This window comes from Thrips palmi, unplaced genomic scaffold, assembly GCF_012932325.1.
Source record: "Thrips palmi isolate BJ-2018 unplaced genomic scaffold, TpBJ-2018v1 HiC_scaffold_1, whole genome shotgun sequence".
NCBI lineage: Eukaryota > Metazoa > Arthropoda > Insecta > Thysanoptera > Thripidae > Thrips > Thrips palmi.
The window spans coordinates 1,009,304-1,036,732 of NW_023144620.1; the positions used below are offsets into that span (position 1 = coordinate 1,009,304).

At 45.1% G+C, this 27,429-nt stretch overlaps 2 protein-coding genes across 2 annotated transcripts in view; one reads left to right on the forward strand and one right to left on the reverse strand.

The window, feature by feature from the left end:
* Positions 1-15,388, forward strand: part of LOC117639159 — a 28,691-nt gene extending 13,303 nt beyond the window's left edge. Inside the window, exons 2-4 of the mRNA XM_034374550.1 lie at positions 11,915-12,091; positions 13,665-13,832; positions 14,837-15,388. Coding sequence (XP_034230441.1) covers positions 11,915-12,091; positions 13,665-13,832; positions 14,837-15,022 — 531 coding nt within the window. The 3' untranslated portion in view covers positions 15,023-15,388. The remainder of the gene's footprint in view (positions 1-11,914; positions 12,092-13,664; positions 13,833-14,836) is intronic.
* A 5,491-nt stretch (positions 15,389-20,879) lies between these two features.
* LOC117642877 (probable cytochrome P450 28c1) overlaps positions 20,880-27,429 on the reverse strand; it is a 17,989-nt gene continuing 11,439 nt past the window's right edge. The window contains exons 2-4 of the mRNA XM_034381493.1: positions 26,564-26,875; positions 25,988-26,221; positions 20,880-21,702 (exon numbers count right to left, since the gene is read on the reverse strand). Of these exons, the coding sequence (XP_034237384.1) occupies positions 26,055-26,221; positions 26,564-26,875 (479 nt within the window). The 3' untranslated portion in view covers positions 20,880-21,702; positions 25,988-26,054. The remainder of the gene's footprint in view (positions 21,703-25,987; positions 26,222-26,563; positions 26,876-27,429) is intronic.

The following is a 27,429-nucleotide window of genomic DNA, read 5'->3' on the forward strand; positions in this document are numbered from 1 at the left end:
GGCAATGGCGTCAAGACCTCTTTTTCTCATGTGGTTTTTTCTTCGGGTTGCGCGAGTTACTGAGATTGTAAGTGTGATATATTTGGAAGACGTTACGGATTGGGCCGCTTAACGTCTTCCGTTGACCAACGTAGCCTGATGTCTGGGTATCTGTCTTGGGCTCACTGGGGATCCAGGAACACACCACAAAACCGGAAATGGAGAGGATTGGCAGTCGCTACACTATTAAATGCAGCCGTTTCAGAATATAAAATTCGCGCTAAGTTTAAAAACAAGTACTGATGTTCGCAAGCGGCAAATCTCTGTCATGATGACCCAATATTATAACAGGGCCGGACTGGCCTCGGGTGCCTATCCTGCAGTTGGAGAGCGGTCCCCCTCCAGGCGCTATGTGAGCCCCGCAATGCCCCCCCCCCTTAAAAAAAAGCCAAATGGCAGACTGGAAGTAAGAGCTGGCGTTGTCATTCATGGCTGTAGCCAAAGCTCAACGTAACCTATTCTTAGTACTAAATGTGACAGAGAGCAGAAAAATGGAATTTACTATGATATGGCAGTCATTCAGAAGCGCAGTAAACAAAAAAATTCCAATGCTTACGCATTGCACGGTGTTCCGGTTGTGGAAATCATTTTGAAATCTGTCATTTAAACGTTAATTACGTTAATTTTACCGTTATTTACGTAACTTTGAATTCTACCGGTATGTTTACATCCCCAAAAGTGATTCAGTTAACACAATGACCATCTCAGTCCATCTCACGATCTCGCGATTTACAGTGCTCATGTTCGTCAAACGAAAGTCATCCGCGTTCCGAAAACACCCCTCCCGAGTTTAAAAAGTTTGTCAAACCAACCGTCGTGCTGCTTACAGAATTGAGGAAAACATGAGAATAGAATCGCAGCCTTTAAAAGCAAGCCAAACAATCCAGGGTTGCCAGGCCCCTAATGCACCGTCCCGCCACCAGAGCACGCTCAACCCGCCGCTTCCCGCCACCTTTCAAAATAGCCTAAAACCGCCTAACGAAAGCACCATCCCGCCTAAATTCGCGGGAAAAGTAATCAAAAATCAGATTTCAATGTTTTTAGTCTTAATTTCTCCTTGACAATTGAAAACAATGAACCAGGCCCTAACCCCCTTCAAACCCTAGAAAAAATAGGGTGCGATCATACTGCCTCGGTGGCGAGGTATAGGTACTCTCGACTCGGACTCAAAACAAGCCGAAACAACCAAAAAAGGCCATTTTGACCACTTGGAATCAAAACCGCCCAAATTTATTTCATTTATAGCCTAATTTGCGGTTTCCCGTAAATCGGAATTTCGACCCGCCGACTGAGACCAAAAAATAGCCTAAGCGGCGGTTTCTAGCCTAATCTGGCAACCCTGAAACAATCCAACCTCAGCAACAATGGAGGGGCAGTTTCAATGCGCGACTACTCGTTTTTTCAGCCTCACGATTTTCGAAAGGGCGCAGACGCCGAGAAAATTGATGCCAACCCCCGAAAATTAATTCATTGCGTCTTTTCTGTTACGAACTAATGACTAATGACAGACTTCAAAGATGTTTTAATGTCGGGTCACCGTGCAATGAGTGAGCATTGGCATTTTCGAATTTAACGGCGTTTTCATTTCTTTTTATCAGCGACTTTAAATTTTGACAGTTGGTACGATGACACCGTGTCGTTGTCATGGAGATTTTTTCTTCATGTTTTACCCATTTTCTCAGAAGACAGACGATTTCTTGTCACTTTGATGAGGCAGGAGGTTTAGTTTTGAGGAGTGGCACATTTTTCCTTCGAAACGTTTCTGGAAAATGTAAACGGATAAGGGTGCTTGATTGTTGCAAATTTATGTTTTAGTCGTTTACGGAAAATTTCCACGATAATTTTTTTAGATTTTCTGGACGTTTTATTGTATTATGAAAAGGATTAATATGGCGGGAGCGAAATGTCCATTCTGGGGGGTCCGTAGAAGAAGAATTCTGAGCCGTCCCGAGCAATAGGGGTCCTCCTTCGTCGGAACCCCTAAAAATTCAGAAAAACTACCGTGAAATTCGTCCAAAATAATGGGTTTGACATGGTGGCGAACGCTACTTTGCCATCACCCGCGCACCATGGCATCGAACGATTTTGGCGGTACTTCACCGCGCGGGCGGCACAAAAGAGAACCAAGCTCGGGTGTCAGAATTGAAACAGCAAGGCAGCTATCTATCATTTTGACTCTTCACAAATTACGGCCCTCTATTTTAAATGCACTCAAACCCTCTGAATTGGGTTACAATTCAAAAGGTGCCCGTTTATTTTCGAAAACAATGCCCCCACCCCCCACCCGAAAAAAATGGGGTCGTGTAATTTTGTTCCTGCGGTCGCAAAAATTTTTGGAAGCCATTTTGGGGTCGCGGCTGGAAAAGGTTGGGAACCGATGCCTTGAATCCCCATGAACTTATGGGCCCCACTCTCTAAACACTCCCCCAACTAACTTACCTCATTTTCTTACTTGTAAATTTACAGTGTCTATCGAGAAAGGAAAGTCTCTTGTAGCTCTTTCGTTGTCCTTGTTTTAGGGGACGGCGACTCTTAATATCATTCACTCCATGTGGAACATCCCTCGCATTTCAGAGGTGCAATCATGTCAGGTAATATGAGAAGGATTTCGGAAGGATTATTTAAGAGAAGGGGGACTTTGTTCTGTCGCGATTTTCCCTTATTGTAAACACCTTAAAAGATAAGGGTTGTCGAAAATCATCTTCTTCAGATTCTTCACTGTGGCAAAAAGCTACGGAAAATTCTGTAAACAGCTTGTGGTAATTCTCCGTAGGCCCCTTATCAATATTCTCCGTAGGCTCTTACAGTATTTTCTGTAGGACCGCACAGTATTCTCCGTAGGACCGCACAGTGATCTCCGTAGGACTATACAGTCTTCGAGGTCCTACGGAGAAGACTGTGCGGATTTACAGAGAATACTTTGCGGCCCTACGGAGAATACAGTAAGAGCCTACGGAGAATATTGATAAGAGGGCTACGGAGAATCCTGGCAAAAAAATTAACAGAATTTTCCGTACCTTTTTGCCACAGTGTTCAGATTCACTTGAAGATTCATCGCTTGAAGATGAAGATTTTTCATCATCCTGATCCATCTTGTGGATTTCCAAGTCCTGTGCATTGATTGGATCTGGTGGCAGCACCTGAAACACAAAGAAGACAGGAATAAACGGTGATTTTGAATTCAAGTAGTTCATGTCATTTTCGAGTTGTAAACGTACATGGCCTGGGAGAAAGCATTTCTTGTAGTCATATAGTGGCAGACATTTGCCCTCGTTACGAGATGTCCCAACGCCAACAATTGTGAAGACATCCTTGAGTATGCTTTCAATTTCAGTCTTGTTTCCTTTCACTTGTGCGATTCTGTCAACCAAGGTTGGAAGGTGTATGGCCCTCTGCACGCCCGTGTGAATTGCGAGTCCATATAAATTTTCGCTTTCTCAACATCGTGTGTAGCAGAATGCGACTTTAAATGACTGACAAGATTGTTAAAATCTTTGCCGCACATCACACACAGGCCTCGTGCATCCCGGCCGTTTGGAACTCGATCAGTTACTCTGAACTGCAACAGATAAAGAAATTAGTATATGGATAGTGAAAGACAATCCTTATCACATAAATCAATATACTTACGCCAAATTTCCTGCACTCTATGACTTTTCAGTCCTCAGTTATAAAATTTTATCTTACACCCTTCAATTGTTCTTGAAAGACGACTTGCAAAACAGATTTGAGCTCAAGCAAAAAATAATGATTTCGCCGTGTTACACTGTGGCAAAAAGGTACGGAAAATTCTGTTAATGTTTTTGTCAGGATTCTCCGTAGCCCTCTTATCAATATTCTCCGTAGGCTCTTGCAGTATTCTCCGTAGGACCGGACAGTCTTCACCGTAGGAACTGGAAGACTGTATAGTCCTACGGAGATCACTGTAGGGTCCTACGGAGAATACTGTGCGGTCCTACGCAAAATACTGTTAAAGAGCCTACGGAGAATATTGACAAGGGGGCTAATTACCACGAGCTGTTTACAGAATTTTCCGTAGCTTTTTGCCACAGTGTAAAAACCCGCATGACAGGAAATTCCAGGGGTTCGGAACGGAGCCGTCTCCTGCTTCTCCGTTTCAAAATCCATGAGTTCCCCGTTCCGTTCCGGATTCGTAGTTGGTACACCTTGTATTCTTTTGGAACCGCTCCGGCAATGGATCCACCTCACTCTGTACCACTCGGACCGGGTCTGCGGACCACTATTACCTCCGTTCCGCGCTCGGACCCGTTCCACGGACCAGATCACTCGGTTCCACTCGGACAGGACCCGATCCGCGGACGAATAGGACTAGTCCGTTCCGCTCGGACCCGGTCCGTGCGCAAGGTCGCTCTGTTCTGCTCGTAACCAAAACGGTAATGGGTATGAATCGGATGATTTGATCGAAGTCTGTTGATTACGGAAGACTAAATACAGGGCATCCTTCTGCTCTTCACAATACAAATTTTATCGGAGTCAAAGGCGGTGAATAATGTCATCGTGTTGTCAGACGATGCGACCGCCTCGTCTGAGCCATCTCTGGCTGCTCCGCTGTGGAACGGAACAACACAACGATTGCAACGTGTCGTTCCATCACGGAACGTGGGACGGAACATGAGTAGGCCCCGTTCTGGACCTCTGGGAAATTCACGTCAAACCTTGGCGTGAATTTCTGAGTCACGGCAAATTTCGGCATGACGTTTCTGTCTTGCCGTTTTTTAGCGTAAAATTTAATTTACGCCCTTGCCCGAAAATTTTTCAGTGGAAGTATCTGATTTGTAACGCCTCTTTTCCTCCCATGTCCGTTGACACTGATTTTATTTCTCGTGCTATTTCACAGCTGGAACGTTTTGCTGCAGCTGTAACTCAGCGTCCCATTCGGGTCACTCTGGCCGGACTGATGACATTACACCTCCGCACCCTCATCGGGGTACGTTTATTGAGACAAGCTACCGGGGCAGAACTTTTCACATTTCGAACACCAGTTGGAACGATTTCCTCGGCACCAGGGTGGGCCGTGAAACACGATTTTACAATATTGAAGACGTAATAGCGCGCAAAAGTTACTTCCTGGCATTACAAACTGAACGTGACCTCGGCCAGGTCTGTAACTTAAGGCTTAACCCTCGCGCATCGACGTTGAAAATTCGAAATTTTGGCTCTTACGAAGTTTCAGTTGAATCGTTGCGCCGGTTGTCCGAATAATGTTCCTGCGACGAAAATAGAATCGTCTGGTCACGCTTTTCAGACCACCGGAAGCAACACCAGGAGCTCGATGGGAGAAGAATACCAAATTATCACTTTTTTCACTCTTTCAAAAATGCAAGAATTTCGTTTCATGTTTGATATGGGCATTCTGGGGACACAATCCCTTGACCATACCCTTCTCCGAGGACCCTTTTACGGCTTGGAGTGTATCTGTATCCATCCAGACATTGTAGGTCGAACGCTGAAATCGCTTATAATTATTTGTTAAAAAATTGTTCGAAAAATGTTTTTCTTTTTTATAAAACAATTGCAGATTAAAAGCCTATTTTACTCTACAAACTTAAGTCTGTACTCAGTACGCGTTTTCAGATGCATACTTGTACACGTGCAGATGCATTTTTAGCTCAGCACACCATCTACGTACAGATGCATACTCAGCTGAGTAAACGTCTACAGATGCATACCCAGCTGAGTGCACATATGCAGATACATACTTGGATGAGTTGGGTATGCGTCTGTAGGTGTGAACTCACCCAAGTATGCATCTGTAGATGTGTACTTAGCCAAGTATGCATCTGTAGACGCACACTGAGTAGACACTTCAGCTTGTAGTCATTTCTATGATGGCATGAGTCTCCCTGATTTTGCCCCCTCAGCTCTGAGCAAGCATGCGAACAAAATCTTACAAGAACCAAAATTTTAAACGTTTCTACAAAATTTCCTAAAAAGATGTCCTCAGTCCCTTTTCTTTATGTCAAAATGAAGCTCACTCAATTATCTAACAGGCTTAAAATACGGAAATCATTAAATCTTATCCTTCTACATCAGAAAAATGTTTTTACAAAGAGCTTTTAACGTGTGAGGCCCCTCAAAGGGTCACACCAGTGAATATGCAGAGCACTGTTAAAAAATTTAATTACATATTCATTACATGGTAGTGAAGCTATAATCATTACAATGTAATTAAAGTTTTCATTACATATATGTCATTAAAATTTTCATTACAGTGTAATGAACGAATGTAATGAAAATTTTAATTACAAAAACGTAATGAAAATGATCAAAGTTGACGCAAATTGCGCAACTTTTCGATTCGATTTGACATAGGTTGGAGTGGATTCACAACGACTCTGACAGCAGAGAAGAGGTAAAAATTGAGTGGCACAGGACAACTCTGATCTGAGGCAGTTTCGTTGCCTGGTTAGGGGAGATCGGGGCCTGACCCTACCAAACGGCAGCCCGTAGACGCCTTCGAGCAACATCAGGAAAACCTATTCGGTCACTTCAAATATCGCTCTTTTCCCCCAAACTCTTCGCCGTTAAACAATCCACTACTTTACATGAAACACGGATAAATTTCAGAATATCTCCTCACGATTTAATATTTTAATACAAAATACAGAGTTGAGAGTGATCCCCGTGTACCATGCGACACCTAGCGGCAGACTTGCGAATGACAGATTTGGCATATGACGCCGTAATAGACGCTTGTAAGAGAAAAATTGATGTTAACGGCCAATAGAAGGCTAAATTAGTTTGAGTAAGCTTAACTTAGATCCTGGAAAAACCTAAAAAATTTCAGTCATGCTTAAATATTTTTGAAAAATTTAATGACATGTAATGAAAATTTCATGACAAGCTGCATTATGTAATGAAACTTTCATTACATGGCTAATGTCATTAAACTTTATGACCGAGGTAATGAAATTTTTATTACAATGTAATGAATGTGGAGATGTAATTAAAAATAATGACGTTTAATGAAAAATAATGTCACAAATGTTATTACATTTCATTCATTTTTAACAGTGAGGTTTCGAAAAACGATCTTTCTGAGAAGCAACATATGTGTATTCGATGTATTTTCTCATCTTGGCGCCACGATGCCGCGCGCCTCTCTGGATTCAGCGTCGAGCACGGGATTCGAAAATTTATGACCAGGACCTATGCGGCTATGGTCTGACCCACGGGCATGCAAACAAGATGATTTTGAATCTTTTTTTTTTTTTGAAAGGCAAAAATAGAAAGAAACTTTATGACCAATTGTTTCACGCTTTCATGGCTGCTGCTCTCGTCCTATTAATGCGAGGTTCAGACCATCGAGGCCAGTTGCTCGGAAAAATTAAAACAAAGTGCAGATAAGTCACTTAAGCCAGTGACAATTTGAGCTGAAGTAGGAGGACATTTGCTGAATTGAGTTTACTTTTAAGTGGCTCACTCCTTTTAATATTTGGGAATTTTAAACTGTATAAAAGTGTGTTGTCACAATGCCTTCATCCCCCTCTCCCCCATATCACATTTAGTTACGATTTCTCTGAAAAAAATAAAAACTTTTTTTTTTGTTGATTGCAGGTTGCGATTACAGTGACGAATACTGCTATATTAAGTCTGCAGTTGCGTGGATCATATAAACAGACTATGGTGGATGTTTTCATGTTTGACAGGGACACTAACGAAACCGAGATGGCGCAGGCGGTAGTAAAGAAGGCTTTAACGTAGTCGACTTTTCATTACGTACGGACAATGAACCAAGCCACCAAGCCAAAGGCATTAAACTCACGACTTTTATGGCATAAACAATCTTCCTCGGGCAGAGATAGTGTCTTTGAAAGGGTGCCTGAGGGTCTTTTACCAATTTACGCACTTTTCAGGGGTATTTATCGACTCCCGCGTTCCAGGGGCTAAAATTGTGTACGCCAGGCCCAGGCACAGTTTTTGGAAAACCCCTCCGTAGGTTTGCGCTCAACTTTCGAAGTGCAATTGATTCGATTTAATTCATTTTAAATGTGCGACTAGAACATTCGGCAGTGCTCAGGGCTTTGAAACGTAACATGAGTTCCAGTTGTTTTTTTTTTGTAAATAAGGCTGAAAAGTGAAAATAGAGAGTCAATACTTCATTTTTTGCACTTTTCTGCCTTATTTACAAAAAACTGGAACTCACTTTCAAAAAAGGGCGATGGTGTGAACTAGATATATGTTTCAAGTATCCTGTACAGAATACCTAATCCAGGAGATCAATTACTTTTCGAGAAAACGTGCGCACCGAAGGTTGGCAGCGTTGTTTTTTGGCCGAAGTTTTCTACACTCGTAAGGTACTTGGGTTAAATGTCTGGCTGAATTTGGAGTCTATACGGAACACATTACAAGACAAAATTAAACTCCTTAATAGTACGAAGCATTTCTGATAATACATTGCCCCCATTTTCTTCGTATTTCGAAGCGATTCTTCATTGAGTTTTTACTGTGAGGAAAATCTTAGTTAAAGTGATCAACCACACGCAGTATTTATCTGCACGGTCCCTTTTTACGAGTAAACAGATGTGAGAGGTTGAGCGTGACAGCAGAAAACAACTGTCACACATCTCACGTACATTTGAATGTGACATTATTATATGACCGTTTAAACATGCCATTACGACAAGGCCGCTAGTTCGGTCATGCACTTCCGCCAGGTTTGCGTGTGAAGTACGCAGCCTTATTTCTTTTTAGTTTCACAAACGCTCGCTGAGGTGAGGTGCGGTTTAGTTTCGTTGGGAGCATGGGCTAACGTGGGGCGTGAGGCTTAGCCTACATGGCGACTTTCGGGGCTGTACTTTTTATCAGCGCTTTCGTCCGGGTGTCCAGCAAATACGCGGTATGTCCATCACGGTCAAATTTAAGTTTATCAAATACAAACTCCAACATAGACTCGCAGTTCGGGAGGGTCGCCGAGCGTATTTCAGATTGGGAAAAAGGTGTTGCACGTGTTGCCGGGGGCCACGCCGAGCGCTCGGGAACAACAGGAGGCCAAAAACGGCCGGCCACGTTAAGAGGATATGGTACACCTCCCCAGAAGCGGCATTTCCAGGGACGCGCAGGGACCTCTTTCTAACGCCGTCCTGGCCACACCGTTCGAGGTATCGATATGAAACTTGACACACGGGCTCAGAAGGGATCAATCTCAATGACGGTGCGTCCAAATTTTTTTTTGAACGCCTAAGTTAGGCCCCAGGGCAGTCCAGTTCTGGTCCAACTTTCGTTCAAAACAAGTCCTAAGAAAATAGGAATATCCAAAAAAGGGCCACGGCACGTTGTTGCTGCAACTTTGCTCTATCCAGAGAACTTGTCCCCATCTGCGTGCGGTCAAAAACAGAGATCAAAACCTGGTAGACGGCGGACCTCTGCACGGCGGGTTTGGAGCTAGTCGGAGAGAGGAGGTGCAATATTTGTGCCGACGAGCTGTACCGTCTCCAAGCCCCGCACATGTTGTCGCCGACTTTGTTTCACTGAATGGGGACTGTCGGGCTGCCCACCCTCGCCCGAGAGGTTCGGCACCGTGACAGGTCGATTTATGGCTCTAGGCTGTACGGCCAAACTTTTAAAAGGGGACATTTTCTAGTTTTGAAACTTGTACGAAGAGGTTTGGCGTGCTATTCTGGTGACAGGCAACTAAAATTTCAGTTTCTACGACCATTTGACCCGGACCTGTTGAAACAATGACAAATGTCAAAATTATCGTAGAAAATTAAAATTTGATTCGCCTGGCACAAGGAACACGCGCTGAGTGCAATGGTTCATGTCCTGAGAGTCTAGAGTCATCCGTTCAAAAATTTAACTCTCGGAGTACAAGGCCATAAATCGAGGCCGTCACACTGCCGACCCTCGGCTCCGGCGCGTGAATGAGGAGGGGGCCAGCGGGGGGCCCGGCGCAGAGACAAAGCAGCGGGCTGCAGGCGGGCCGCCCGGAGGGGTGGGCGGGGGGAGGCGGGGTTAGTAGAGCTCGTCTGCGACAGTGCCTTTTCAAAACTTCGCAAGATGTTCAAATCCGCCGTGCAGAGGTCCGCCGTCTACCAGGTTTTGATCTCTATTTTTGACCGCACGCAGATGGGGACAAGTTCTCTGGATAGAGCAAAGTTGCAGCTGCAACGTGCCGTGGCCCTTTTTTGGATATTCCTATTTTCTTAGGACTTGTTGTGAACGAAAGTTGGACCAAAACTGGACTGCCCTGGGGCCTAACTTAGGCGTTCAAAAATTTTTTTGGACGCACCGTCATTGAGATTGATCCCTTCTGAGCCCGTGTGTCAAGTTTCATATCGATACCTCGAACGGTGTGGCCAGGACGGCGTTAGAAAGAGGTCCCTGCGCGTCCCTGGAAATGCCGCTTCTGGGGAGGTGTACCATATCCTCTTAATCCCCTGTGGCACTGGTGTGGCCCGAAGTGCCGACGGCGCACGCTGACCTGCTGGAGTAGCCCCATGGCGAGACGGACTGCCTTTCGTTCGGTCCAGATGACGGTGTCGGGCCGAGGGGGTAACCACTCGCGTAATACCCTGTACACAAAAACCGTGTATTACGCGTAATACACGTGGTCGTAATACCTTTTTCGGGTCAAATGTGCCAAATTTTTGCATTTTAAGGCCGTAATACACGTGTAATACCTCCGTAATACAGCGTAATACCGAGTAGTCTGTACACGATTTCTTGAAGTGTTTACCCCCTCGTGTCGGGCACTTCTTCCGCTGCTCTATTGTCTCGAGCCAGGTAGGGAGGGACTCGGCGAGGCTCGACTCGGGGGGCGACCCAAGGGCCCGCCACAAAATGCGAGTCTATTCTGGACGAGTCTATGTCGGAGTTCAACTGTACCGTAGAACGGGGTAATATGAGACAAATTTCGAGGTTTTATGTGAATTTCCCCCTTTCAATTTCAACTTGAGGTGCTGAGGTGTTCATCACTTGTTCATTGACCCTTTGGCTACACTCCCTCCAAATTTCAGATTTTTAGGTGCAGTAGGGACCTTTCAATAACCTTCGGAATGCCGTCCCATATTTCCCTGCAATGTGGGGTAATATGAGACAAAAGAGAAAAATGGTAAAGAAGTATGGAAAATAAACTCATTTAGGTGGGTTTGGAGCTTTTTAAGTTCTTTTCATTCATTTTAAAGATGATTGGGGACTATAATGAAGGAGGGATAAAATCTGGAGGGAAGAAAAATGGGTGTGTCCAAAAAGAGCTGAAAAATGTCTAAGAAGTCATGAGTTGTGCCTGTCACATGAAAATACTAAACGAAGAGCGTAGATGCCGGTCAGGTAGTAAAACAAATTCGTGTTAAAATCATTATTACTTGAATTAAGAACAGTGGAGTATGTTTGGCCTTATGTTTCCAACGAAAAGAGGTGTCTCTATTTTCCCTGCAAGGTTACAAAATTGTATTCCATCTGGAACAGGCGGCCCGGGAGAAAACATAACAGAACCAAATTTTGTCCTGATTATGTTGACATGATTGTCTACAGATTTAAACCTCGTTCGGACGAGAACCAGAGTTCCAACCGAGGTTTCTGGGGAGGTTTTTACGAACTTTATAAAACTTGTCAGAATTTAGATGATTTTCGTTTGGTTCTTAATAATCCTGGCGAGTCTCTGATTGCCTTCGTGCGTTTCCCGTGATCTGCTAAGGCCTCCTAGATCACGAAAAAAAATTCCCGATGGTCTTCTGAACAACCGCTTGAGAGCAACACGACAAAAACCAAAAAAAGTGCGCTTTGTCTCTATTTTCCTTCATGTCTCATATTACCCCGTTCTACGGTAGTTGATTTAAGTGGGCCGTTCCAAAGCCGACTGAAATCAATTCGGCCACACTTCTCTCTTGCCTGATTAATTGTTTTCGTTTAGGGTCCGTACACTATAGACATCCTCGACGTAGGTGCCTGTCCGAAAGAGGAGGTAGGAGAGTTCGGAAATGATTTCGAGGTCCACACTATCCGCCAGCATCAGCGAAGCGTCAGGGATCCCTTCATTTCGGGAAACTTGACTGTACGAAATGGAGCCGGGATGCCGGGAACTAATTCGGTAAGGCCTTACGTCTTTAAAAGCACTGAAGTTTCGAAGGGACACGCCACAATCTTAAATTAATAAAATTATAATGCCGATGCATTGCACGTTAAAATTTTGAACGTAAATGCATTTGCTCAAGACATCAGTAAATTAGTTTTCACACGTTTTCGAATGAAGCGCATGAGTTGTTTCAACCTAATGAATTTCCGTCTGTTTTTATTTTTGAATGGGGACATTCAATTCTATAGTTATGATTTTTGCTAATTCCACCGACGGAAAACGGGAGTACAGAAGTAAATGTCTCAGAAAGTAATGAAGGTTTCCCAATTCTTTTAGTGAGCGATTCTCACGTTTCGGGGTAGTTTTGACGTCTCTGATTTGCCGAGAGTGAGAGATATTCAATCAAGTTTTTCTGATTATTGGGGTCCTGAATGATGATAGAGTTATGGTATTTATAGTAAAGACCTTGTGCTTTCTAAAAACATGAGCCCTAAGGTTTTTCCATAGGTTTTTGTGGGTGTTTTGATCACGAAAATTACGTTTTCACGGAAGTTTCAAAAAAGTTGAAAATCGGTTTAAACGGCTGACTCGGGCTGGCTGTGGCTTATAAGTCGTTCCAGGGTCAAATGATACTCTTAGCCCGACATTTAAGCGGAAAATTTTTTCACCTTGTGCTGCTGCAACATTGGGTAAAGGGTGCCACGGAAGTTACAGGTAATTGTTGTTACACACCATTTTCTAACGCTCCAGCCCGCTTTGAGACCGTGTTGAGCATCTTAGATTTCCGCGAACCAAGCAATTATATTCCAGGGACTCCTTTTTGATGGCATTTGTCATGGAAAGTTAAAAGTTTGGCTTGGGGAGAAGTCCAGAACAGCCTTTTCGAAGTTTGTGTACACTGCAAGAAAATACCACAGCAAAAGTACACAAATTACTGGCAAATTTTTTATTAGGAATTTGTTGTACTTTCAAAGTACAACAACTGTTGTACAAAGTACAATGGAACCGGCATGATGAGTGCTGGGCAGTCCACGCCTCGTTGTGGTTTGTACAATTCTCGTTGTACTTTATAAAATCCCTGTTGTACTTTTATTGTACAGTTTTTGTTGTACTATTCACACTTTTTCTTGCAGTGTAGTCAAATTGAATATACGGTAGACATTTTTCGTTGCAGCATAAGTACCTTTGAAAGAAGTCTGGCGTATTGGTCTTTGGTTGAAATTAGCTCGAGACTTTCCAGGCTTCGAATCCCCATCGACAGTTGGCAGCATTTTCGAACCACACCGCCACAGGGGGCGGAAAGTTCGAGTACGTTCTCTTGGGACAGTCACAGAAGTTACATTTAGGGTATTCCAAACGCTAGGTAGACCAATCCAACGCACGTGAACTTTTTGAGATCTGTGCGTTTAGTGGGTAATGGCCCTCCCTAACATCAGAAACAAACCCCATGTCGATATCTGCGCTCGTTTGGGCACAGGAGTCAGAGGAATTGAAACTACCCCAAAACGTGAGGATCGCTCTAGTATCGACCATAGCGGCACCTCGGCGGGACGTTGTACGAATTTCATATTTGCATCTCTTGTTGCAGCTCACATTCAAGGTTGCGAAGTGGGATACTGTATCTGGGTGGAGAAGTAACTTCATGGTATTGAAGATGGGGGAACTCTGTCGAGCTTACAACTTGCATGGCGGCGCATACAAGTCTTACTTCCTTAAGCACTTGCCCACATGGCCGGTAAAGTGCCCCATCTACGATGTACGTGTGGCCATTCGCTTACACTTGATATTGACTTGCCAAATGTCTACACACGAAATGCCTTCGTAATTACTATTTCCGTAGGTGGTCTGAAACCATTTTTCGCTTAACTGCTTTTCGCACAAATATGTGGGTGTGGGCAGAATCGCGTTGTGCGATTCTTCGTACATACGAAGAAGTTCGCATGTTTCAAATTTTGTGACATCACGTACAAAATTGTACAAATACATTTAATGTGCACGTATTTAGGTTGACTTTGATCTTCCCCTGTCAATATCCTGTTCTCAATATTTTCCTTGTTCCATCTTACCGGAAGTAGTTAGTGTTCCCGATAATGTTCCACTGTTGGGCTCTGCGGAATAGGGTACTTTCGTAGGTCCTGAACCGGAAGCACGCAGACGCTATGTTGGCGGAAGTAGATCAACAGACATGGGAAAGAGACGGTAGTGAAACGAATCGGCCACACTTGCACATTAACAGTCGTTTTGTACTCATTTGCAGTGCTTATGTGTTTCGCGAGCAATATTTGTACAGCTCGGCTATAGTTTTAAATCCGAAGAGAGGTTATTTTCCGGCCAATATGGCGTCTGCTTGCTTCCGGTTCAGGATCTACGAAAGTACCCTTTTCGTAGAATTTTGAACTTCTCTGTCTGTAACGCAATAATTCCTCATCCCGAATGAAACGCATGAGCTGAGAGGTCAGTTACTAAGTGGGTCGTCCACTTATTACGTGACCATAGTTATGTCCTTGTTGCTCATGGGCTGTCAATTTCGTACGTTGCCAAGGCAACCCGAAATCTTTACTTCATAACCTTGGCAAGCTTTTAGGCGTAAAACGGTTGAAATCCAGCGAAATCGAACGAAATCTCTTCCCTTGCGAAATCTAGTGCAGCCTAACATCAAAAGTGGTTGTCCCCCTCGCATGACAGTCCAGAACTGATCTCTTATTAATGCCTGGTTTTGTTTCGAGTGGCCTTTGGTATTTGTATGCCCTCTGTCTGCAGGGGACGTACCCGATCTGCAATCTCTCTGCTCACCACGATACGGTTGCAAGTTTTCCCTCCTTGCCTTACGGCCGGTTTCGCCTGCACGCAATGGGCTACTACCTACAGCAGCCCTCCCACAAGGCACCCCGTGCGTGCTCTCGCTGGGTGTTAGAAATCGTCGAGAAGGTCTCAAGTGGAGGTTAGCAACAGGCAGGAGTGATAGGCATCACAGTGGTCCAAAGACCGTTGGAGGCGGCCCAAAGTTGACGGGTTTCGAGCTCTACAGTTACTAAATGGCACTCAAACCCATCCCATCAATGGATTGCTCTCCGAATATAGAATCCACTGGGGTCACACGTTCTGTTTGAATTCTGTTAAGCAATTGGAGCTCGGTCGCTCCACCACTCTTATGGCCCACTGTGCACAACGGTACAACCTTGCATCTCGGGCGCTCTCTGCGATTCGTTCTTTCACATGTCGCGAGCACGGCTGCACTAAAACTCTTCTGTTGTTATTTTTCAAAGAGTGTGAAATAAAAAGAAAAATGTGGATTGACTAAAGATGCACTGTCTTAAATTTTGCATACATTTCCCAACTACTGTCGTACTAACGAAAAAAAAAACTCGATCCAATCGTAAGCTGAGCAAGCTCGACCAGCCACACTCTACAAACTCAAGTGTGTACATAGTACACTCCACCTGGAGCACCCCGCCATTCCCGAAGTCAAGGAGGCGTCGAAAGGGCAAACCGAGACGTTCAAGACATCCTCATTGCGTAGATGAGGACATACGACACCACCCACTGTGCAGGTCTTGACTTCCCGTATGGAAAAAATCGTTTGTATGAAAAATGCTTATAGTCAGTGCGCTCGGACCCGTCGCCAGATTGAGGGCGACACACAAAATGTCGTTAAAACAAAATAAACTCAAAATTATAAACATCTTAATAGAAATTCAGCAAAGAGATTTGATTTCTAAGTGCTTTAAATCTTTGAACAGAACAACTTCCTATTAGACAGCATTCAAAAGCATTATAGTCACAAATATTTTTTTTTAAAATCCGATGCTAATTGTATTGCACGTCCCAATTTTGAAAATCAAAAATAGAATTTACAGGATTTTAATCACAAGAATAATTGGCTGAGCGATAGCGAAGCCTGTTACTCCAGTGGGGTTGAAAAGTTTTGTCTGTCTGTCGGTCTGTCTGTCCGCACTACTCCTCCTGAACGGCTCGGCCGATCTCGGTGAGATTTTGCACACTTCTTAGGTATGTCCTTGGCTCGGCACACGCGAAATTTCACCATCCTAGCTCAACTGGTTCAGTTTTTATAGGCGAAAAACACCTAAAAAACGGCGAAAAATAGAGATTTTTGCAGATAGACTACTTCTGTCTTGGAAAAAGGGGGGTGCCCCCCAGCCTCGACAAGTAAAAAAGTGACAAGGGTCAAGATCGTGTCATCTGTAGATAAAACAACTCTATTTAGAATTTAGGGGGGTCTGGGGCGGAGCCCCCCAGCATTCATCAAGTTAAAAGATAACCGACAACGGACAAGCCATTGCCTGCCGCAGGCAGGCTAGCGCCGCAGGCCAAGGTAGGTACGCCAGGCGTGGATTGGAGGAACAGGCAGCGAGACATCGCGAAGCCTGTTACGACAAGACGCGGTCTGGCGTAAACCTACCTTGTAATAGCCATGTATTGAACTGTGCCAACACCAGGGTGGGTCGAAAATCCCAGAATTAAACGGCGTATGGTCTTCTTTGCAGTTGACCATATTAGAAAAGAGATCCCACAATGCTGGGGTCTGGTGACGTCACCTTCCATCTCTTTGGAGGCTCCAAACTTGGGTCTAATAGTGAAAAATGGCACTTTTGGCCCTACAGGGACCAAACCATGAATCGCCCAGGATGCGGCTATCTCGCGATGGGTGCGGAATATGTTCCTTTATATTCCTGCAAAGTCTGGGCGATGTGGCTCAACATCTTGGTTAAGCCCGGGCACTTGTTTTAACGCTCAAACAAAGTTGCGAAACACTAAAAACTGGACTTAAGGGTCTTTTGTTTGGTCAAAGGTCCCATATACTTATATGCATAGAAAGGGCGCAAAAAATGCAATTTTTTGGTTTATATAACTTTGTGATCGGACGAAAATTGTTGCCAGGGTGAAACTTTACACATTTCAGCGAAAGCTCAAAAACACTAAAAAGTGATCTTTAGAAGAATATGTATTGCCTGTGGATCGAATATGATCTAACTGTTCAAAAGATCTAAAAAAAATGCAAAATTTTGGTATATAAAGTTTAGTGATTGGACAAAAACTGGAATAGTTGCAAAATAATTAAGAAGCAAAGCGAAGCAAAGCCCTTGTTAGGCAAGAGATGGCCCGACGAACGTTTACACTTTCTTCTATGCCAACACCAACTGGCAAATGATTCTGAGAAAATTCAAAAATTTCAAACCGTGCATGCGCTGAATTCAAACTAACAAAAAGAAAAGACTTCCGGTCAAACCTGATTCAGTTTACACCCTGACCACCTCACTCCATCTCGCGACTTTCAGTGATCATGTTCGTCAAACGATGGTTACCCGTGTTTTGAAACCATCCTTCCCGAGTTTATAAAATTCGTCAAACCAACCGTCGTGCTGTTGTTAGGTTGTGAGTTGTTGCACAGAATTGAGGAAAACATGACAAGAGAACCGCAGCCTTTAAAAGCAAGCCAAACAATCCAACCTCAGCAACAATGGAGGGACAGTTTTAATGCGCGACCTCTCTTTTGTTCAGCCTCGTGATTTTTGAAAGGGCGCAGACGCCGAGAAAAGTACTGCCAACCCATGAAAATAAATTTACTGCGTGTTTTCTGCTACGAATTTTTTACTAATGACATACTTCAAAGATGTTCCAATGTCCGGACACCGTGCTATGCGTTGGCATTGGCATTTTTGAATTTCCCGGCGTTTCGGTTTCTTTTCATCGCTTATTTTAAATTTAGACGGGTGGCACGATAGGGCCGTGCCGATGCCACGGAGATTGTTTTTTCATGTTTTGACGATTTTCTCAAACCAGGCGATTCCTTGTTTTGGATGAGCCAAAAGGTTTAGTTTTGAGTGTCACATTTTCTATTCAAACTCTTTTTCATCGAATCATTCCGATTGTTGCAAATGTATGTATGTTTTTGTAGTTTACGCACAATTTCCACAATGATTTTTTAAAATGGAATTTCCGTTTGTTGAATAGTTAAAATAGTTTCGCGCTGTTTATTTTGGAATCGAAGAGGGGGGGGGGCAGTACCCCATTCCGCTACATACTACCTGTCTCTCTTGCTGCGATCGCACCGGGCGGGCCACAGCGCCCGCCTGACCCGCCCCTGTCCGCAACTGTAAAGAAACGGGTCTAATGATTTTGTGTAATAATGCAAACCATCCTGAGGCACAATAATAAGATAACAACTCGATTTGGAGATAAGTCGAGCTTTTCCCTTCTTCCGCCTTCTGGATCAAGTGACCAAAGTCATCGGCGTATTTTTCCAAAACGAGCCAATGTCTTGTGGTAATTAATTTGTCGATGTCTTAGTGATTATTTATCGGGTTATATAAAAGACACGAGCGCAGTCATTCCCCTCGCATCAATAACAAGGAATTTAAAGGAACAAGGAATTTTGTTTTGATTAGCTTATCTGGAAACAGAAGTGTACTCGGTAAACGTTTTAGCACTTTAAATGGTGGCTCGCCATTGGGTATCCAGCGCACTACAGCGAAGAGACGATGTAACGATTCAGGAAGGAATGAGAACGAAAGGTAAGTTGTAAGTGTAATTCAAAACTTGAAGTATTAAAAGAAACATTTAAGTCATACTTGCACAGACCTTCCTAACTACTTTCGCATAGAAATTATTTTTCTCTAGCTTACAGAAGCATCCTAAATATCCATTTTTACACTGGTAAAACTAAAGCGTAGTATTACCCACTGTTTTCAAGCGTAATCAGGTTACGCTTGAAATCAAGCGTAACAGGCTCATCCGCCAAGATTCCCCCTATCTAAATGCATGGCGGAATATCTAGTCTATGCTTGATTTCAAGCGTAAAGTCTTCAAGCGTAACTTTATGCTTGACTCAAGCATAGTTACGCTTTAGTTTTACCAGTGTATTTGTGCATTATTCTGAACAGTGCACTGTCAGAAAATTCCGAAAAAAATGGAAAAATCATGGAGCTTTTCCGAAACTTTTGCATGGAGCTCTCCATAAATGCAAATTCTGGGCTTTCTCCGAAAATTTTCGGAATTTTGAACAAAAATGCATGCTTCACTATCACGAAAACACGAAAAAAAAGGTTTGCAACCAGTTAAAAAATGGGGGAAAGGTAAACCCCTACTTGTTTACCTCAGTTTTCATAATATTATGGGAAAGCTACAGGATATAAGGCAAATGAGCTCGAAAAAGATTGTCCCTTCTTTGACCATTTCAGACTAAAGAATGCTTCAGGGAAGCCCTCTTTAACCATTCTGAGAAAAGACATGCATTTTACCCCCCCCCCCATCAGGACCCAAGTAATGCTCTCAAGAACATCTGTTTAAGGCGGGACCCGGGCTATTGTTAAAGGTTTCCGATCCGGCTAAAATTTTGTACACCGGTTCGGGACGCATAAAGGAACCTCCCTTTAAATTTTTTTGGGGCTGGTTCAATTTTGAACGAAGTTATTGAACATTCAAAAACTCAATCTTATTTCAGTTCGATCTCAAAAAGTACGAGTCCAAGAGACAATTGCTTTGCAGAATCGTAAAGAGAACGGCGAGATCTAGTGAAATATGTATGCGCGAAGTTCGTGAGATAATATTTAGGCATTGAAATAGGTGTTTAAAGTTGATCAATTTTCGGCCCATGTTCACTGAGTTATTTTGCAGACAGCGGATCAGTTTCATGAATCGCCATCTGATGTCCCCTTCAATATTCTGTAAGCCTTTTTACCCTACGACTGATGGTTCTTGAGATCGAACTGAAATAAAAAGACCCTGTTTTCGGCTCATTCTCTTCGTTTTGAAGTTGGCGGTCGACTGGCGGGGCTCTGGACGGTGGCGCAGTGGCAGGTATCGGAACTCGGTGCAGGCCAGGCGGTGCGGCGCGACACATTTTTGACTGACAGCTGACCTGCAGCCGGGCATTGTCTTCGCCGCCTCCCCCTCCCCCGCTCCCCCCGCGCTAAGCCGGAGCTGCAGACGAGGACCCGGGGCGCGCCCGGCAGGCCGCCGGGCCGCCTCGGACTCTGATCCAGCCAGTCCCCCATCGAGCTCCTCACGACTTGAACGCGTCGCGCTGGCCAGAATTAGGCGAAAAGGGTGGCGTAAGGGAAAAGGGGTCATACGTTTCATCCACGATGCCCGATGGGACAGTCTGAAGGTCGTAGGAGAAATTTTATCTCCGATTACAATCCGTTGTTCGACTGGTGTCAAAATGATCGTGAAAGAAAAAGGAAACTGTTGGTACCCAGCCGCCACAACTTAGAAGTCACATTCAAATTTTAAATTTGGAAACTGGAGGGCGTGGGACTCCAGGGCCAGCCGCGCGCCTCGCTCCTCGGCCACTGCTTCCCCCTCCAGTACCCGCCTCGGTCGTCTCGCTTGCACTGCACGGGTGAGACAGAGATGGACAATGACATCTGTCTGAGCGCACGGCGAGGCCCGGGCCGCACCGGCCGCGCCGCTCTGTCTGGCCATCGACACTGTCAAAACGCACCGCGCTGTCCGTCACTGCCGAGAATGCACGGCAGGTATAGGACTTTCCACCCAGAACTAGGACCCTTTTATTTTTTGGAAGTACCTGACTGTGGTGCCATCTCTCGGGAAAGTGCTACATTACCAGGACGAAAATGGCAAGGAGTATTCGCAAAAGGAGACTCCCGTCAATACACTTTTTAAGTTCCTTTAGCCGTCGCGGGTGAACGGCCACCGGGGTCCCGCCTTAAGCCCTGAGAAAATCTCTCCGAAAAAAGATGGAAAATGAATGGAGTCTCCATGTACGTGATTATAGGGTTTTTCTCCATAAAATTTCGGAGCTAATTTCTAACAGTGTGATAACTCAAGAGCATAAATATTATGCTCTTTAGGGACGAACACTCAAATAAATCTCTTTCATTGGATTTAACAGGAATTTAACAGGAATTATGTGGATTTTAACGCTATGTGCCGCACATATGAATGTACAATTACAATTTTAAATAAATACTTAAGCAGCGCATGAGAGAGATTGTCCCTTCTCCGGAAACTCAACTGTGTGCTCAGTGCACTAGAGTGTACTCACGAGTACACTCTATTCAGCACGTACTTACAAGTACACTCCCGCAAACGTGTACTCAGTTGCATATATTTCCATTGTAACTTGCGTGCTGACGTGAGCACATTCTCGTTGGAGTGTACCCATCCGAGTTCACTCTCGCGCGAAGGTATTATCACTCTCGCACGAAGGTATTATTAGAACACGCCGAATAGAGTGTACTGAGCACTTTATTGAGTTTGATGAGTAATTAAATAGTGAACTGTCCAAAGCTTCCATATGCCTAAAAATATGATCGTGTTATGGACAACACAAGAACATAAACATTTAATGTGCTGTCAATGGCACCAAATAAGCATATTAACGACGGTCGAAAGCCACACTTTGCCCCTGTACACTCCCCATTTCCTACTGAGAAATGCCGTGCAGTCATAATATTGAGCTAATTCTAAGGACTTTACGACACAAATCTGTCATAATACAGAGAACTTTGTTCGTAATATGAAGAAGTTGCTCAAAAGATACTGAGAACTCTTCACCGTAGGTTATTACCTTCGCTGTGCAGTCGGCCGTCATGATACTATGCTTTGTGTTCGTATTACGAAGAAAAAGCTCAGAAGGATATGGGTTGGTTCGCCGAGATGTCGGAATTTTGAGGCACGGGATTTCCAAGATTTTGATGTGCGGCTTTTCGGATGAAATTTTGCAGGCTCATGCAAGATGGCTCTAGAATGGTCCCCAAGAAATATCAAAGCTTAATTCGTTCCAGTTTTGTTTCAAATGGCTTAAATATTGAAAGCGTACTTTGGGTCGACGTTTGTTACATTTGCGTCGACGTTTGTTACACGCGCGTCGACGTTCGTTACATTCAAGTGGTTTGGGTGGAATTTCAAAGTGGACAAAACTGACATCTATTTATAGAAATCGATTCGTCTGATCAGGACGAACAAAAAAATCCTAACATGTGTAATAGGCTTGGATGCGAAATAAACAAGTATTTAAGCTTCAAAAGTGCAGTAACAGGCGTCGACGCCGGGGTCCTGGCTGATTACATCCGATTACATCATTACACTTTATAAAAACCATCTATTTCGCAAGGAAATACCAAATTTGCTTGTACGTAACAGACGCTGTATGGTGTAAATAGGTCAAATGAAGCGGCAAACATGACCGTGTCCCAGTATTTGAAAATGTTTATCCGGGGGAGGTCGAAATTACGCGTTGGCGATTACAGGTTTATGATTGCGTGTTACGGCAAACCCTGCTGGAATACTGGATGCGAATAGGACGTCCTGGATTCGTCCAATTGCCATCCCGTACATCCACGACCTACTAGATGCATCTTACAGCTATCCACGCATCCTGCAGGCCATCCTAGTTTCGTCCAACTTATCCAATGACGTCCCACGCGCATCAAGATTAGATCCTGTGCGTTCCAGACAGAAAGACATAAGGTGTCCATGACGTATCCACCGCATCTCTGCGTTCCGAAATCGTCCCACCTGTGTCCACGTATCTCATCACGAACCATCCGCAACCCATCCTGGCATCCTTGCCATCTCAGAGCCATCCGCCTCGTATCTCTGCATCCACGTGGCCAAATTGAATCACAGTAGCGTCCTAGTATCCAACCGTTTGACGCATCCCTGGCGCGTCCATGGCGTCCGCCTTCTTCCGCAAAGCATCCCCAAAACATCCAGCGCGTCTGAGCGCGTCTGCAATGTCCCGTAAGCATCCGTTAGGTATCCAGACGACCCACCCTCATCCTGAGCGCATCCGTCGGCCTCCAGTCTATCCTAGCAATCTATTTGGCATCCCGAGTGCATCCAGGGCGTCCTGTACGCGTCCAAAAGCGCATCCGGACCGTCCCCTCGGCATCCGAAATGCATACCGTCCACCTCCAGCCATCCTCTCGTCATCCGGAATGCATCCGGGAAGTCCTGTACGCGTCCTGAGAGTAGCCGGAGTGTCCGAAAGGCATTCCGAAAGCATCCAGGACATCCAGGATGCGTCTTCAGTACATCCGACGCATCTTGGATGCATCCAAAAGACATCCAGTGCATCCAAAATGCGTCCAAAGGACATCCAACGCATCTAGGATGCGTCCAAAGGATATCCAACGTATCCAGGATGCGTCTAAAAGACATCCAACACATCCAGGGTGCGTCCACAAGGCATCAAACACATCCAGACCACATCCGCAACATCCAGATGGCATCCAAATCACATCAGTGACATCCAGATTGCATCCGAAACACGTCCATGGCATTCACTCTGCGTCAACGCATGTTCGGAGACTTTTGGATGGGCTGGATGTGATTTGGACGCGTCGGAGACCTATGTTCCGACCACTCTTTGAAAAGGTCTCAACAAGATCTATTCAAATCAGCAATAAAAATTTTCAGTTGGTCACCCCCCTTTTTTCAAAATAGAGTTTAAAAATCAGTATTTTGAAAAAAGGGGGGGTGACCAACTGAAAATTTTTATTGCTGATTTGAATAGATCTTGTTGAGACCTTTTCAAAGAGTGGTCGGAACATAGGTCTCCGACGCGTCCAAATCACATCCAGCCCATCCAAAAGTCTCCGAACATGCGTTGACGCAGAGTGAATGCCATGGACGTGTTTCGGATGCAATCTGGATGTCACTGATGTGATTTGGATGCCATCTGGATGTTGTGGATGTGGTTTGGATGCCATTTGGATGTGGTGGATGTAGTTTGGACGCGTTCTGGATGCGTAAGATGTACTTTGGACGTATCTTGGATGCGTTGGATATGAATTGGACGCCTTCTGGATGTGTTGGATGTACTTTGGACGTATCCTGGATGTCTTTTGGACGCACCCTGGATGTGTTGGATGTCTTTTGGACGCATTTTGGATGCATTTAAAGATGCGTTGGATGTACTTAAGACGCATCCTGGGTGCGTTGTATGTAGACGGTCTGGATACGCTCTGTACTCCTACAGGACGCCCTGGATGCACTCGTAATGCCAAATGGATTGCTGAGATGGACTGGAGGCCGACGGATGCGCTCAGGATGAGGGTGGGTCGTCTGGATACTCTACGGATGCTATTGAAGCTATTCAGTCGCGCTGGATGCTTTCGCGATGACGACGGACGGCATGGACGCGCTAGGGATGCGTGTCAAACGGTTGGATACTAGGACGCCGTTGTGATATAGTTTGCTTACGTGGATGCAGAGATACGAGGCGGCTGGCTCAGAGATGGCAAGGATGCGAGGATGGCTTGGGGATGCTTCGTGATTCGTGGTGATGACGAGACAAGGATGCTGGGTGGATGCCACTTTGCATGAAGCTTAAGAGTACTCAAAGTTCTTTCTCCTCTAAGAAGGAAGCGGTGGCCGAGGGGCTTAAGCAGTCGACCAGCAAGCGGAAGGGACCGGGTTCAACTCCCGGCAAAGTAGCACCACTTCAAGACGTTCATCACACATCAAGAAGACACCCAGCACTTCCAGACGCCAGTCCACAAGAAAGATCCATCGCATCCTCATCCGGAAGTCGTCTAACTCATCCAGCGCACAGGGGTCATCCGCAAAGCATCACTACGACATCCGGCACCTACCCTTACCACACCTCGCATGTGCAATGGATGCGATCAGGATGCGATTCAACTATTTTGGATTTTTTCAAGATGCGATGGATGTGGTTGGGATGCATTCTGGATGTCGAGAGGACGGACGGAGGCGGGTGGGACGCACTCGGGATGCTTTTGGGATGGTCCGGAGACTTTCTGGACGCGCTCGTGACGCCCCGGCTGCAGTGTGGACGCCGAGAGGACTGCTGGAGGCGGACTGGATGCACTCGGGTTGCCCCTGGGACGGTCCGGATACCTTCTGGACGTGCTCAAAACACCCCGGCTGCATTATGGGCGCCGAGCGGACAGTTGGAAGCGGGTGGGATCCATCTGGTATGGTTCTGGGACGGTCCGGGTACCTCTGGATGCGTTCAGGACGCCTCGGATGCATTCAGGATGGATCTGGCATGGAGCGGATACGCACTGGACGTTATTCGGAATCTCCGGCAGATTGTGAAACCTATGGGGTGGGATAGAGAGTGGAGGCGGATGTGATGCATTGTGGATTAATTTTGGATACATTTGGTATGCACCTGGGACAGTCGGCATACGCTTTGGATGATGTCTGGACGACGGACGGACACTGACGATACCTTCTGGATGCGGGAGGGACACCCCGATTGAGTCTCCGGATACGTAAGGACACATGCGGGATGATCCATGGACGAAGCCGGAGCGTCCTGAGACCATCCATAATGAGAAAAACCTGACGCTCTCGGGACGTATTCCGGAATACGTCCCGAAAATTCCGCTAGGGAGCGACCTATTATCCTTGTTTTGAACCTACCATACTCCTGTAGAAGTATTTCCACCGTTGCAGTTTTGTTTAATATCAATTTCGGAGCCGAATAGGGTTGGCGCTTGGTTCGGTGCAGGCACAAAACACGCTTAGAGCCGCGAAATACAAATGCCGGTAGCAAGTGACGCAATTTGCGGACAAAACTTTTCTTCCACTTTACGAACGAACGAATCGACTCAAGGTTTCGGGACTTAGGTTAAAATGTAGACGAAAGTGTCCACTCTCGAAAACACACAAAACTTTGGGTGTTTTAACGGCGTTATAAGGAATTAGACTTCACATTGTGTTTCAATCGGGGATTCGGACACCGAAAAAACGGCCATTTTTGTACCTTTCCGGCGCTATATGTAATACAAGAAGTCAAAAAATTTTGACTGAAAACATGCACATGCCTTTCTCTGAAGGTGTTTTGTTGTAACATAAGGGGTATTTGCTGATAGGAAGTCCGTGCAAGTGGTAATTGAGCTAAACATCTTTGATTTTAAAATTACCACATTTTGACGAACCAATCCATATAAGGAGTGTACAGCAAGTACATCAGGAAAAAATGGCTTCTCGGCCTGTGGATCGTCACTGTGTTGCCCTACGGCAGGGCCCGGAACCGCAGCCACACGCCGCCCTTGAAGCCGAGGATGCCGGCCTCAGGATCGCGCTCCACGGGCAGGACCTGCTCCGGGCCGGCCGTCACTTCGAAACGCAGCAACACGGACGCCAGGGCCACCTTGACCTGCTGCATCGCGTACCGCATGCCTGTCGAAACACGCAACGTGAACATAAACATCGTACTGCAAGTACATGTACACTTTATTGCTACGACATTTTTTGAACGCATACACACTCTCAATAACTTACGGTGCACCAACATATTATGGTGAACATTTTCTTTCACGAAATTTGTCAAAATATGTATAAACTACAGTGAATTCTCAAAATTTTGTAATGAAGTCATCTGCGCCTCCTTATTTAGTGAAATTTCTCTGTAATATTGTGAATCTTCAAAATGCGACTTATAGAGTGTATACACAACTAATAAGCGTTGCACAAGCTTGTTCATACGGTTCTACATAAGGAATTTTTGTGTGCCAGGCTCACCTGGGCATTGCCGAGGACCGTCTCCGAATCCCTGGAAAGCGCACTTGTGTCTTTTCTCCACTTCCTCCGCGCTGAAGTGCTCCGGGCGGAACTGGTCGGGGTGGGAGTAGAAGGCCGGGTCCCTGTGCAGCGCGTCCACGGGCACGTACACGAGGTCCCCGGGCTGCAGCGTCACTGGAGGGCTGCTGCCGGACGGATCTCGCAGTGTAGTCGTCTTGGTGCACATGCGGCGGGCCGCGTCGAGAGGTGGGTAATGCCGCAACGTTTCTGCAGCAAGATAATCGAGATAAATATTCCGTATACTGAAAACATCTGCTCATTACTATATGTCTTTACTTTGAAATACTCGGGACGGGCCAAAAACTAAGAAGAAATAAATTGGAAAAAGGCACGTCTAGAGGCTTGAAAAGGGCCATTACAGCCCCCCCTTTTTTGGCAAGTTGCGTCATATTCCCATTGTAAGTAGGCAAAAGGCATTGCCTGGCAGCCCCCAGATATGGAGTGAGGGAGCGCCAGACATCGGAGGCCTCCAACTATCATGTAACCCACAGTAAAACTTAGTGCACAATCATAAAGAGAACTTGATTGACTGTGCAGCAGTCTTAAAACCTTACGAAGTATTTTGAGCATACATATAACAAACTACAATACTTTGTTATACAAAGAAATAGTTCGTAAATTACGAAGAATTTTCTTTGTAAGCTTACGTATGCTCAAAATACTTTGTTATACAACCTACTTTTCTTTGTAAGGCCCATAATAGTTTGTAAGGTTTTCTCAGTGAGGATTTGCCACACGTGTTGCCTACCTACGTGTGTTGTTGCCGCCTAAATGAGGAATGGATCAAATTTTGTACAGTGAACGTG